The sequence below is a fragment of the Taudactylus pleione genome, unplaced genomic scaffold (assembly GCF_031769625.1).
Source record: "Taudactylus pleione unplaced genomic scaffold, aTauple2 ptg000055l, whole genome shotgun sequence".
Lineage (NCBI taxonomy): Eukaryota > Metazoa > Chordata > Amphibia > Anura > Myobatrachidae > Taudactylus > Taudactylus pleione.
In genome coordinates this window covers 14,695,468-14,709,277 of record NW_028284457.1, presented here as the reverse complement: position 1 = coordinate 14,709,277, position 13,810 = coordinate 14,695,468, and the positions used below count along the sequence as shown (strand labels likewise).

Genomic DNA, 13,810 nt, shown 5'->3' with positions numbered 1-13,810 from the left:
TACATGCTGTACCCTTATAGGGCCCATACACCTAAAAGATTCACATAAAATCCGATTCATCATATGATTTCCCTTCAATCAACACAAGTAAAGTCGTTCCGTTTTGATGCTATTTTTACACACGTTTTTCATGCATTCAATCGTAAGATCATTGCGTCACTATACAACGGATCGTGTAATCGCGTGATCGTGTACACCTCAAAAACCATGCGATCATGCAATCGATTGGGTATAAATTTAAATTGAGGGCTGTGATTAACTGGGGGTTATAAAAACAGCCTGACTCTTCAGCTCTGTGCACTCCTGTTTGCTCTGTGATTAGTGAGGCTTGGTTTTTACCCTGCTGAATGCTCCACATTGCTAGCTACTGTGCATTGCTTTGTATTGCCTGGCTTTACAAAGTGCTTCTTGATCTATTTACAGTGGTTGGTCTGTTTTCTGCATTTTTGTGGTGATGGATCTCTGCCGTTATAGAGCACTGCTGTCCTATGCTGTGGTCAAGTTGAGTGAGGAGAGGGAGAGGGCCCAGCATAGGAGGAGGCTGAGGTCCTGCTGGACCAAGGATTGGCTGCTGGAGAGGGAGAGTCGATCCTACATGCCCATGCTGATGGAGATGAGGGAGAACAATCCGGACGACTTCCGCAACTTCCTGAGGATGGATGAACCCACCTTTCAGGAATTGCTGCTTCTGGTGACCCCCTATATCCGGAAGCAGGACACCAAATTTCGGATGGCCATCATGGTCGAGGAGAGGCTCGTAGCTACGCTGAGGTACCTGGCTACGGGACGCTCCCTTGAGGACCTAAAGTTTGGGACCCGCATCTCGGCTCAAGCTTTATTAACGCATTATCCCAGAGTCGTGCAAGGCTACTGTCAAGGTGCTGCAGTTCCGTTACTGTAAGGTAAGTTAAAACACACAGACCGCCATTTTCTTTTTTTTTAAATAACAGAAATTTTTTATTAATACTTTTTGTATTTTTTTCATTGCGACTTAAATTAGCATAATAACAATCTCTTATGCGAAATGTATAAATATAAATATCTATATATGTTGATATAAACATGGGTAAAATGTTAAAATTATCAGCAATTTACCCAAACCCTGGTAAGTATGTTGCGGAATGAGTTTTGGTGTTTGTGCCCCAGAATCCAGGGGCGCAAACACATACTGAAAGTGCAAAATGAGTGGTCCCGGCCCCACTGTCAAGCACTTCCAGCATGTGTTCCAAGCCGCCTGAGAGTCTAGGGCCCAAACACCATGCTGCATTCCGCACCATACTTACAAGGGAGTGTGCAACTTTAAAAATTTTAAAAAACGGTTTGGTCAAAGACCTATCAATTGTTATAAAATATCATTTTCATCATTATCTTCACGTAATAGTGCAAATAAATTTGGTGGAGAGGGTGGGCTAGAAGACGTTTGGTATGATGTTGCTGTTGGATTTATATCTTCGTATGAGAAGTTTGGCGGTGTAGGATGGTAGGTTGAGGTGCTTCGGAGGGCTGATTTGTTTGGCTGGAGGAGGTGTTTACTGGGCCAGGATGGTAGATGGGGGGGAGGTGGAGGAATAGGTTGGTAGGAGGAGGTGCTTGGGTGGGCTGAGTTGTTTTGCTGGAGGAGGTGTTTGCTGGGCCAGGATGGTAGGTGGGGGGGAGAAGGAATAGGTTGGTAGGAGGAGGTTCTTGGGGGGGCTGAGTTTTTTGGCTGGAGGAGGTGTTTGCTGGGCCAGGATGGTAGGTGGGGGGTGGTGGAGGAAGGTAGGAAGAGGATGGTTGGTTTGGATTTGGGTAGAAAGAGGTAGGTGGATGCAGAGTTTGGTAGGTGGTGGTAGGTGGGGTTTCTGGCTTGTAGGGTGGGTAGTTTACCGTTGGTGGATGGTATGTTTGTCTGGAATAGTAGGTACTGGTGTTTGGAACGACTGGTGGACTAATGATGTAACTTTCTGACATCAGTAGACATTGCCTTGCTTTAAAAATAAGGTCCGATGTCAGTCTTTCAAATTGAATCCGTTGCTCATGGGCCATTTCTTGGACTGCTGCACTGACATAGGCCGCAAAGTTGTCAAATTGATCGGGTGGCTTCAATAAGGCCTGTCTGGCCTGTAGAAGTAGTGGGTCTTCTTCCCTTGCTGCATTTTTGTTTTTCCTCTTTTGGTTTTTGGAAATCAGTGTTGTGGTGGTTGTAATGTCAATTGGATGAACTTCTCTTTGTAGGTCCGGTGTACTTGTCATATCTGTGCTTGAGTTTTTGGATGTCTGTTTAAAAATAGAAAACAATAAAAAAATAAGCGTTTAATGTAATTTCAAATTTATTTCACAGTTCCCAACAACAACAGAAGAGTGGCTTGCCATTGGGGAGGAGTTTGAGAGCCATTGGCACTTCCCTAACTGCGGCGGAGCAATCGACGGCAAGCATATAAGGATTAACCAACCTGCGAACAGTGGATCCTATTACTATAATTATAAGGGCTACTTTAGTATAGTTCTGATGGCTGTGGTGAACGCAAATTACGAGTTTGTGTTTATAGATGTGGGTAAGAATGGGCGTTCTTCTGACGGAGGCTCCTTTCAGAAGACGTCATTCTACGAGAGGCTCACCACTGACACCCTATATTTGCCGTCCAGAGAGGCAACAAAACATGGCCTCAATTTTGTCTTTGTGGCTGACGAGGCTTTCGCCCTTCATGAACATTTAATGAAGCCATTTCCACAGAGGGCCTTGGACCATGATAAGCGGGTGTTCAATTACCGCCTATCAGGTGCAAGGCAAATTGTGGTGAATGCCTTTGGAATCTTGAGCAACCGATTCTGGATTTTGCATACCCCAATAAATTTAAAAGTGGAGAAGAGTGACTGGGTGGTCATGGCTTGCTGTATCCTGCACAACTTCATGCACAAGAAAGCCACTCAGCAAAGGTCATTGGAGACACCTTCAGTTGAAGACCCCGATCATCCGGAAGCGGTTGTTCCATTCTCCTCTGTGGCAGTCCCAGTGGTTATGGAAACAGGTTCGACTCTGGCCAAAAAGGTCAGAGAAGAATATATGGTCTATTTTAATGGGGAGGGTGCAGTGTCATGGCAAGAACAGTCAATTTAATAATTTATAAAAAACTTACCATGGATGACTCCAAGGAACCACTAACATCCTCTTCCAGCACGCTGCAGTCCTCTGTCTCAGCCATTTGGACTTTGTACGCCAAAGACAGTCATGTTGGCGGTATAGCTCTATAAAGCCAGTGATGAAATCTGGTTCACGATCCAGAGACATTTCTATGGAGAAAAGAAATACAATAATGTAAAGGACATATTCATTGTGAAGTTTCTTTAAATATGTTATTAATTGTGCATAATTGTTTATGGCCGGGGTCTTTAAAACAATGGCCTTCTAGCTCCTGTGGAAGTACAAAATCCAGGATGCCCTGGCACAGTTTTTTAACATGCTGTAATTTCAAAATAAGGCCAGGGCATGCTGGGATGTGTAGTTCCACAACAGGTGGAGGATCACATTTTTAAATCCCTTGATGTATGTGGGTAAACATCTATCCAAATTAAATTTAAAAAAATGTACGTAACATTATTACATTTGGGAAACATAGCTGGTTAAGGCTTGATTGAGCGATGGTCATCAAAAAACAAAGGTCTTTGCTAGGCACATAGATGGACATAGAGCAGGGATGGGCACTATGCATAAACATTGATGTTGGCCAGTGGCCATTGTGGGGGGCACAATAGGTAGATGGTGGGCATGGAGCAGGGATGGGCAAACAGGGTGTGGCCATTGCTGGGTAAACACACAAGCCTGTGCAGGGAAATACATCCGCTATGCTTCAATAAAAACATTGCTGGCCAGTGGGCTTCTATATATATATATAGACATACCTGCAAAATCTTCTCTCCTGATTCAATGCTGCTCCTCTCCATTCGGGCTTTTTGTCTGCAGTGGGCGTACACAGGATCTTGTCAGTCAAGTCCCGGATTCGGACGTTCGAACACAAGATTCGTCGGATGCTGTAAAACAAGGCACGATCCTCATACAGATACGACGGGCAAGATGTGCTGCACATATGATCAGAGGAGACGACTATACGAACAACGGGAGCGCGCATCGTATCATTTCATAGTAAAAATACACGCGTTTCTTACAAGTTCGATCGTACGGCGAGTCAAAAATCGTGTAATCGTGCCAAAATCGCGTAGGTGTATGGGGGCCTTTAGTGTGTATCCATAACACTAATACTGTGACGCTTCAGGCCGTACCCTTAATGTGTATCCATAACACAAGTACTGTGATACTGCAGGTCGTGCCCTTAATGTGTATCCATAACAGAAGTACTGTGACACCGCAGGCCATACCCTTAGTGTGTATCCATAACACACAAGTACTGTGACGCTGCAGGCCGTACTCCGGTGTATCCATACAAGTACTGTGACACTGCAGGCCGTACACCAGTGTTTATCCATAACACAAGTACTGTGAAGCCTCAGGCCATACCATAGTGTGTATCCATAACACAAGTACTGTGACGCCTCAGGTTGTACCCAAGTGTGTATCCATAACACAAGTATTATGATGCTGCAGGCTGTACCCTTAGTGTGCAAGAAACAAATGTGTGAAGGCTGCGCTAAACTTATATAATCTATAAGAGATGCTGGCCTTGAGGTTGATAGGGATTCACCTTCCCTAATTTGAAGCTATTAATAAAGAACAAAAACATTTACCCCTGGCGCTTCACTTATTAATAAGAATATATTAAAAATACAAGAAAAGCAATGTTATGTAAAATAATATGGATGTTTATTAAAATTTAAATGCTATTTTTTTAAAATAATGTTTTTATATGCAATTCCCTTATAGTGTGTATTAGTAGTTTATCCATGAAAAAGGACCCTTTGAGGTCCTAAACGCGTTGGAGTACTGAGAGCCAGTGGAGCAACAACAAGAGTATATCCCACCGCTAAGTCCACATCGCGTCTGGCAGCTGATGTCACATCAGAGCGCCACACGTGTACCCGGAAGAAGACCGCCGCTCAGCTGGAAAAAGGCCACGAGTCCTCCGGGATCCTGAAGGTATAGTAGGGACAGATAGGGCCCGAACAACGGACTATTGCTTTGCGGACTATGCGGGAAAGCACCGCTATACTTCCACTTCTTAACAAAGTCTATTAAGACTATAAACATTATGTTTTATGTTATCATGTTTGTTTGTTTATTATTCAACACAAAACCAAGCACTTAATTTTAACCCCTTTATTTGTATACATATTTGAGCAGCTATATTAGTCACAACGCAAACACCCCATTTTTTGATCAGTTTATTAAACTGCCATACTGTCTGCCACTGCACTCACTGTGACGCCCACTGCTGTCACTTAGCTTAGTCAGCCAGCTAGCTTGGTGCAACCTTTTGGCCTAAACTGGATTAAAACAACATTGTGAGCTGTGAGGTGGTCAAAACTGCCTGGAAATTAATGTTATTGAGGTTAATAATACTGTAGGAACAAAAACAGGCCCAAATTATGTGATTTCAGCTGTTTTTATAATTTTTCTGAAAAAAAAAACATCCAAAACCAAAACTAAAGCACGCAAGGGCGGTTTTGGCAAAACCAGATCCAAAACACGAAGGAGATACAGATCCAAAACCAAAACACGGGGGTTGGCACACATCTCTAATTTTCCTGTCCTAAAAGTGGACTTTTAAAAAATTCTTAAAATACCCCAGGTGAAGCCACCTGCAATGTTTAAAAAACATATCCCATCTATAGAGCCCCCCAAAATACCTGACCCACTACTTTAAACCCATTTTCCAACACTTTCAATTTTTTCACCCCAAAAATGACATGTAATTATTGGCCAAATGAAGCTAATTAAAAAATAATTTTTGCCTAATTTGTCATAAGGGGGGTGGTGGGGGGTATCCAAGGGGTTCTGAAACAAATCCCCACATTGTTAATCAAAAATACGGATTTTGCTAATTCTTTCACCTCCTCTGAGGTGGTGAAAACATTTGTAGTTTTTAGTGTATAGAGTTTTCGCACATTTTTGTGCAAAAAGTTTGCACATGCGAACACATCACCAAAACGTGGCTTTTCACGGCTAATTGGATATGGCCCTTACTCTGTCTTCGATAGAACTATGCTGAGTTTTGGATTTGTGAAAACTTTTTATGCTGAATTTCTTCTACTGGCTCCAAAAACATCTGTCTGAACCCAAGTTCAATTTAAAATAATTTACATGGTGTATTTTGTTAATAACATCGCTTAGTAGTGTATTTTCCTGTGTACAGTAAACTGAGAATATGGGGCTGAATATGCAGCTGAATTGGCTGCAAGATTTTTGCCACAGAACTTAACAAAGTTATCGCAACACATTTTTGATTACTACAGCTATGGCCCGTATTCAATTTGAGGCGAAAAGTCCGGATCCGCGATACTTTTTCGTCGATGACGTAATTTTCGCCTGTTTGGCTGTTACCCCGTATTCAATTTGAAAGACTTTCCACCTAGGCGGAAAGTCAATGCAAAGTACAGTAATAGGAGGAAAAGTTTTGCCTATGAATGGGAGGCGGAAAAAAGTGCAGAATTGGGGTTTTGGGGTGCAACGTTGCGGGAACCTCCATGCAGCCTTCAGGCAGTCCCCCAAAGGTAATCTGTGTCAAAACAAATTTAAAAAATACTTAAGTACACCCCAAAAAAATCACTTTCATTTTGGCGGAGAAAAAAAAAATGTTGGGGGACAAAGTTAAAAACTAGCGAACTTGACTTTTTTGATTGCAGGTGCTTGCGGAAGGTGGATTTTTTTACGATTTTTTTCAACTTCACTTTAGCAACTTTTAAATATGCTGACCCTCATTTTCAAGTACCCCAAATTTGCTGGAATAACTTATTTCTGCAAAAAATATTCCTGAATACTATTCTGCATCACATATAGAAAAACGCTATTTAACAGCTATTGAGCCCGTTTTTAAACACCAAATACCTTCAGCAAGCCAAACCGGGGGGTACCATAGGGAACCCCCATGTCAGAGCATCTTTTGGGGGGGTGTCAGACTAATTTCCTCAAAACTGACAGTACTTTCTGCTTGTTAAGTTTCGCAGGGGTCCCGTTTTCGCGCACAATATTTTTCCACCTACAAAACAGGCGAAGTAGGCGGAAAGTCCAGGCCGCGAAAAAGTATCGCGGCTCGGCTCAAATTGAATACGGCTCTATGCCTGTTCCCAATTCTCGTGATATGCAATTGGGAAAAATATTTTTTTCTGCAAAAACCCACACGATATTTTTAAAATATAAGGAAATCAGCCTGTACCCTAAAAAACTTTAAAATGGATAACAGTATAGCTGTCTACTGCTGTCCCAAAGAAAAATATTTTGCACTTTTAAAATGTTTCAAATGGCTGATTTTTGCATTTTTTAATAGCAGAAATAATTATTTCTGCTATTATAGAAATAATTTTTTAAGTTAAAATAAATCCTCTAGTTAATTTTTTTTTGAGGCATATGAAGCCACTTTAAAAAATTCTTTAAAAAAACACTTGTAACTCCCAACTGCAATGTTAAAAACACCTGTCCCATCCATACAGCACAATAATAACCAAATGACATGTAATTATTGGTCCAATTAAGCTAATTGAAAACGTCCAATTGCCATTAGGGTCTTAGAGGTTTTGAACCAAGTCGGGACATTTTTAAATTTTTTCATAGATTTTCACCAACTTTGCACCTGCTGTGGGACTGTGAGAAAAAATTCTTGCGGCCAATTGAATATGCCCCTAAGTGTTTTAAAGTCAACTGGAGTGAGTATATACTGTAAATGAATCCAAGTAAAAGAACATGTGCTAACATGCGGCAGCTACACCCCTCTCCCCCCTCCCGCCACCATTGCCATTACCACACCCCCTGTATATGGTACATAGAATGGTAATTATCAAAAAGTAATTGTGCAAAAATTCCACATGAACGTATCACAGAAATGATTAGTAAACTTAAAATAGTTGTGCAAAAATGCAAACACTCCACTTTGTATATTAGATAAATCAAGACACAGGGGCCTATTCATCATACTTAAAATGGCCCGTTAACCATGCGGAAACGCTAGTTTCCACATATTTAAGTAACCGTGCCATTCATCACAGGGATAGTTGCATTTCAAAGCAATTGTCGCCACACCAGAGCAATGATGAATTGCTCCGGTGATAAGTATCCCCCGCTGCGAGGAGGATACTTAAGTGACATTGTAGAGGAAGAAAGAGTCAGTCCAGTGCATAGGGGATGTAGTTTTGCGGCCACCGGTCTCAGTACCGACATCCGAGTCCCGACAAAGGACTTAAGATAGGCGTCGAAATACAGACACCTATCTTAATCCCGACGCCGGAATGTCAAAGGACGCCAGTCCGAACGAGGTAAGTGCGGGCATCCTTAGCGTTTGCCGTGGGGGGGAGGGTTAGGTTTAGGGAGCGTAGCGGGGTTAGGATTAGTTTTTTTGGGGGGGGAGGTTAGGGTTAGGCACCCCCGGGCGAAGGTTAGGGTTAGGTACTAGAGGGGACCACTACTGGGGGGCACTGCATAGGGCGGACCACTACTGGGGGGAACTGCATAGGGGGGATGACTACTGGGGACACTGTATAAGGGGCACTGCATAGGTGGGACTACTACTGGGGCACTATATAAGGGGCACTACTGGGGGCACTACATAGGGGGAATACTATTGGGGGCACTGCATAGGGGGAACCACTACTAGGGGAACTGCATAGGGGGACCACTAATGGGGCACTATATAAGGGGCACTAGTGGGGGCACTGCATAAGGGGGAGTACTACTGGGGTCACAATATAAGGTGCACTACTGGGGGCACTGCATAGGGGGACCACTACTTGGGGCACTGCATAGGGGGGAGTGGGGGCACTATATAAGGGGCATTGGATACCTGGGGACACTGCATAGGGGGCCCTACCACTGGGGCACTGTATAAGGGGCACTGCATAGGGGGACCACTACTGGGATCACTGTATAAGGGGCACTACTGGGAGCACTGCATAGGGGGAACTACTACTGGGGACACTGCATAGGGGGGACTTCTACTGGAGCACTGTATAAGGGGCAATGCATAGGGGGGACCACTACTGGTGGCACTGTATAAGGGACACTACTGGGAGCTCTGAATAGGTGGGACGACTAATGGGAGCACTGTATAAGGGGCACTGCATAGGGGTAACCACTACTGGGGGCACTGTATAAGGGGCACTACTGAGGGCACTGCATAGGGGGACAACTGTTGGGGACACTGCATAGGGGGATCACTACTGGGGGCACTGCATATGGGGGACCACTACTGTGGGGAACTGCATAGGGGGACTACTACTGGGGCACTATATAAAGGGGCACTACTGGGGGCACTGCATAGGGGGAACCATTACTGGGGCAATGTATAAGGGGCACTACTGGGGGCACTGCATAGGGGGGACCACTACTGGGGGCAGTGTATAAGGGGCACTACTGGGGGCACAGAATAGGGGGAACCACTGTTGGGGGCACTGCATAGGGGGACCACTACTGGGTACACTGCATAGGGGGACCACTACTGGGGGGAACTGCATAGGGGGGATGACTACTGGGGGCACTGTATAAGGGGCACTGCATAGGTAGGACTACTACTGGGGCACTATATACTGGGGCACTGCATAGGGGGGAACACTATTGGGGCACTGCATAGGGGGAATACTATTGGGGGCACTGCATAGATAGGGGACCACTACTGGGGGCACTGCATAGGGGAACTATATAAGGGGCACCACTGGGAGCACTGCATAGGGGTGAGTACTACTGGGGGTGCAATATAAGGGGCACTACTGGGGGCACTGTATAGGGGGACCACTACTTGGGGCACTGCATAGGGGGGACTACTACTGGGGACACTGCATATGGGGGGACTGGGGGCACTATATAAGGGTCACTACTGGGGGCACTGGATAGGGGGGACCACTACTGGGGACACTGCATAGGGGGCCCTACTACTGGGACACTGCATAGGGGAACCACTACTGGGGGCACTGTATAAGGGGCACTACTGGGAGCACTGCATAGGAGGCACTGCATAAGGGAGACTTCTACTGGAGCACTGTATAAGGGACAATGCATAGGGGTTGACCACTACTGGGGGCACTACTGGGAGCACTGCATTGGTGGGACCACTACTGGGGGCACTGCATAGGGGGAACCACTACTGGGGGCACTACTGAGGGCACTGCATAGGGGGTCCAGTGTTGGGGGCACTGCATGGGGGAAACCACTACTGGGGGCACTGCATGGGGGGACCACTACTGGGGGCACTGCATATGAGGGACCTCTACTGGGGGCACTGCATACGGGGGACCACTACTGAAGGGAACTGCATAGAGGGACTACTACTGGGGCACTATATAAAGGGGCACTACTGGGGGCACTGCATAGGGGGAACCACTACTGGGGGCACTGTATAAGAGGCACTACTGGGGAACAGAATAGGGGGAACCACTGTTTGGGGCACTGCATAGAGGGGACTACTACTGGGGGCACTGCATAGGGGGGATCACTACTGGGGGGAACTGTATATGGGGGATGACTACTGGGGGCACTGTATAGGTGGGACTACTACTGGGGCACTACTGGTGGCACTGCATAAGGGGGAATACTATTGGGGGCACTATATAAGGGGCACTACTGGGGGCACTGTATAGGGGGGCTACTACTGGGAACACTGCATAGGTGGGACTGGGGGCACTGGATAGGAGGGACCACTCCTGAGGACACTGCAAAGGGGGCCCTACCACTGGGGTACTGTATAAGGGGCACTGCATAGGGGGACCACTACTGAGGTCACTGTATAAGGGGCACTACTGGGACCACTACATAGGGTGGGGACTACTACTGGGGCACTGCATAGGGGGACTTCTACTGGAGCACTGTATAAGGGGCAATGATTAGGGGGACCACTACTGGGGGCACAGGATAAGGGGCACTACTGAGAGCACTGCATAGGTGGGACCACTACTGGGGGCACTGTATAAGGGGCACTGCATAGGGGGACCACTACTGAGGTCACTGTATAAGGGGCACTACTGGGACCACTACATAGGGTGGGGACTACTACTGGGGCACTGCATAGGGGGACTTCTACCAGAGCACTGTATAAGGAGCAATGATTAGGGGGACCACTACTGGGGGCACAGGATAAGGGGCACTACTGAGAGCACTGCATAGGTGGGACCACTACTGGGGGCACTGTATAAGGGGCACTGCATAGGGGGAATGACTACTGGGGGCACAGTATAAGGGGCACTACTGAGGGCACTGCATAGGGGGGACAACTGTTGGGGGCACTGCATAGGGGGGACCACTACAGGGTGCACTACATAGGGGGGACCACTACTGGGGGCACTGCATAGGGGGACCACTACTGTGGGGAACTGCATAGGGGGGACTAATACTGGGGCACTATATAATGGGGCACTGCATAGTGGGAACCACTACTGGGTCACTGTATAAGGGGCACTACTGGGGGCACTGCATAGGGGGGACCACTGTCGGGGGCACTGCATAGGGGAGACCACTACAGGGGGCACTGCATAGGGGGACCACTACTGGGGGGAACTGCATAGGGGGGACCACTACTGGGGGCACTGCATAGGGGGACTTCTACTGGAGCACTGTATAAGGGGCAATGATTAGGGGGACCACTACTGGGGGCACAGGATAAGGGACACTACTGAGAGCACTGCATAGGTGGGACCACTACTGGGGGCACTGTATAAGGGGCACTGCATAGGGGGAATGACTACTGGGGGCACAGTATAAGGGGCACTACTGAGGGCACTGCATAGGGGGGACAACTGTTGGGGGCACTGCATAGGGGGGACCACTACTGGGTGCACTACATAGGGGGGACCACTACTGGGGGCACTGCATAGGGGGACCACTACTGTGGGGAACTGCATAGGGGGGACTAATACTGGGGCACTATATAATGGGGCACTGCATAGTGGGAACCACTACTGGGGGCACTGTATAAGGGGCACTACAGGGGGCACTGCATAGGGGGGACCACTGTCGGGGGCACTGCATAGGGGAGACCACTACAGGGGGCACTGCATAGGGGGGCCACTACTGGGGGGAACTGCATAGGGGGGACCACTACTGGGGGCACTGCATAGGGGGAAACACTACTGTTGGGAACTGCATAGGGGGGACTTCCACTGGGGCACTACTGGGGGAACTGCATAGTGGGAACCACTACTGGGGGCACTGTATAAGGGGCACTACTGGGGGCACTGCACAGGGGGGACTACTGTTGGGGGCACTGCATAGGGGATACCACTACAGGGGGCACTGCATAGGGGGACTACTACTGGGGGAAACTGTATAGGGGGGACCACTACTGGGGGCACTGCATAGGGGGAACTATATAAGGGGCACTACTGGGGGGCACTATATAAATGGGCACTACTGGGGGCACTGCATAGGGGGAACCACTACTGTGGGGAACTGCATAGGGGGCACTATATAATGGGGCACTACTGGGGGAAGTGCATAGTGGGAACCACTACTGGAGGCACTGTATAAGGGGCACTACTGGGGGCACTGCATAGGGGGGACTACTGTTGGGGGTGCTGCATAGGGGATACCACTACAGGGGGCACTGCATAGGGGGTCACTACTGGGGGAAACTGTATAGGGGGACCACTACTGGGTGCACTGCATAGGGGGCACTATATAAGGGACACTACTGGGGGGCACTATATAAAGGGGCACTACTGGGGGCACTGCATAGGGGGAACCACTACTGTGGGGAACTGCACAGGGGGGACTACTACTGGGGCACTATAATGGGGCACTACTGGGGGAACTGCATAGGGGGGACCACTACTGGGGGCACTGCATAGGGGGAAACACTACTGTTGGGAACTGCATAGGGGGGACTTCCACTGGGGCACTACTGGGGGAACTGCATAGTGGGAACCACTACTGGGGGCACTGTATAAGGGGCACTACTGGGGGCACTGCACAGGGGGGACTACTGTTGGGGGCACTGCATAGGGGATACCACTACAGGGGGCACTGCATAGGGGGACTACTACTGGGGGAAACTGTATATGGGGGACCACTACTGGGGGCACTGCATAGGGGGAACTATATAAGGGGCACTACTGGGGGGCACTATATAAATGGGCACTACTGGGGGCACTGCATAGGGGGAACCACTACTGTGGGGAACTGCATAGGGGGGACTACTACTGGGGCACTATATAATGGGGCACTACTGGGGGAAGTGCATAGTGGGAACCACTACTGGAGGCACTGTATAAGGGGCACTACTGGGGGCACTGCATAGGGGGGACTACTGTTGGGGGTGCTGCATAGGGGATACCACTACAGGGGGCACTGCATAGGGGGTCACTACTGGGGGAAACTGTATAGGAGGGACCACTACTGGGTGCACTGCATAGGGGGCACTATATAAGGGACACTACTGGGGGGCACTATATAAAGGGGCACTACTGGGGGCACTGCATAGGGGGAGCCACTACTGTGGGGAACTGCACAGGGGGGACTACTACTGGGGCACTATAATGGGGCACTACTGGGAGAACTGCATAGTGGGAACCACTACTGGTGGCACTGCATAGAGGGGACTACTGTTGGGGGCACTGCATAGGGGATACCACTACTGGGGGAAACTGTATAGGGGGACCACTACTGAGGGCACTGCATAGGGGGCACTATATAAGGGGCACTACTGAGGGGCACTATATAAAGGGCACTACTGGGGGCACTGAATAG

General features: G+C 48.0%; 1 protein-coding gene across 1 annotated transcript; it reads left to right on the top strand.

The window, feature by feature from the left end:
• Nucleotides 1-484: 484 nt before the first annotated feature.
• Nucleotides 485-3,097, top strand: LOC148535192 (uncharacterized). Its single transcript, XM_088464483.1, has 2 exons — nt 485-902; nt 2,321-3,097. Exon 2 carries the CDS (start codon nt 2,489-2,491, stop codon nt 3,095-3,097), a length of 609 nt encoding a protein of 202 aa, XP_088320609.1. The 5' UTR covers nt 485-902; nt 2,321-2,488.
• Nucleotides 3,098-13,810: the final 10,713 nt, after the last annotated feature.

Bases quoted from the DNA above. Each gene is read 5' to 3' on its own strand.
- LOC148535192 (XM_088464483.1), top strand. From the start codon at position 2,489: ATGGCTGTGGTGAACGCAAATTACGAGTTTGTGTTTATAGATGTGGGT.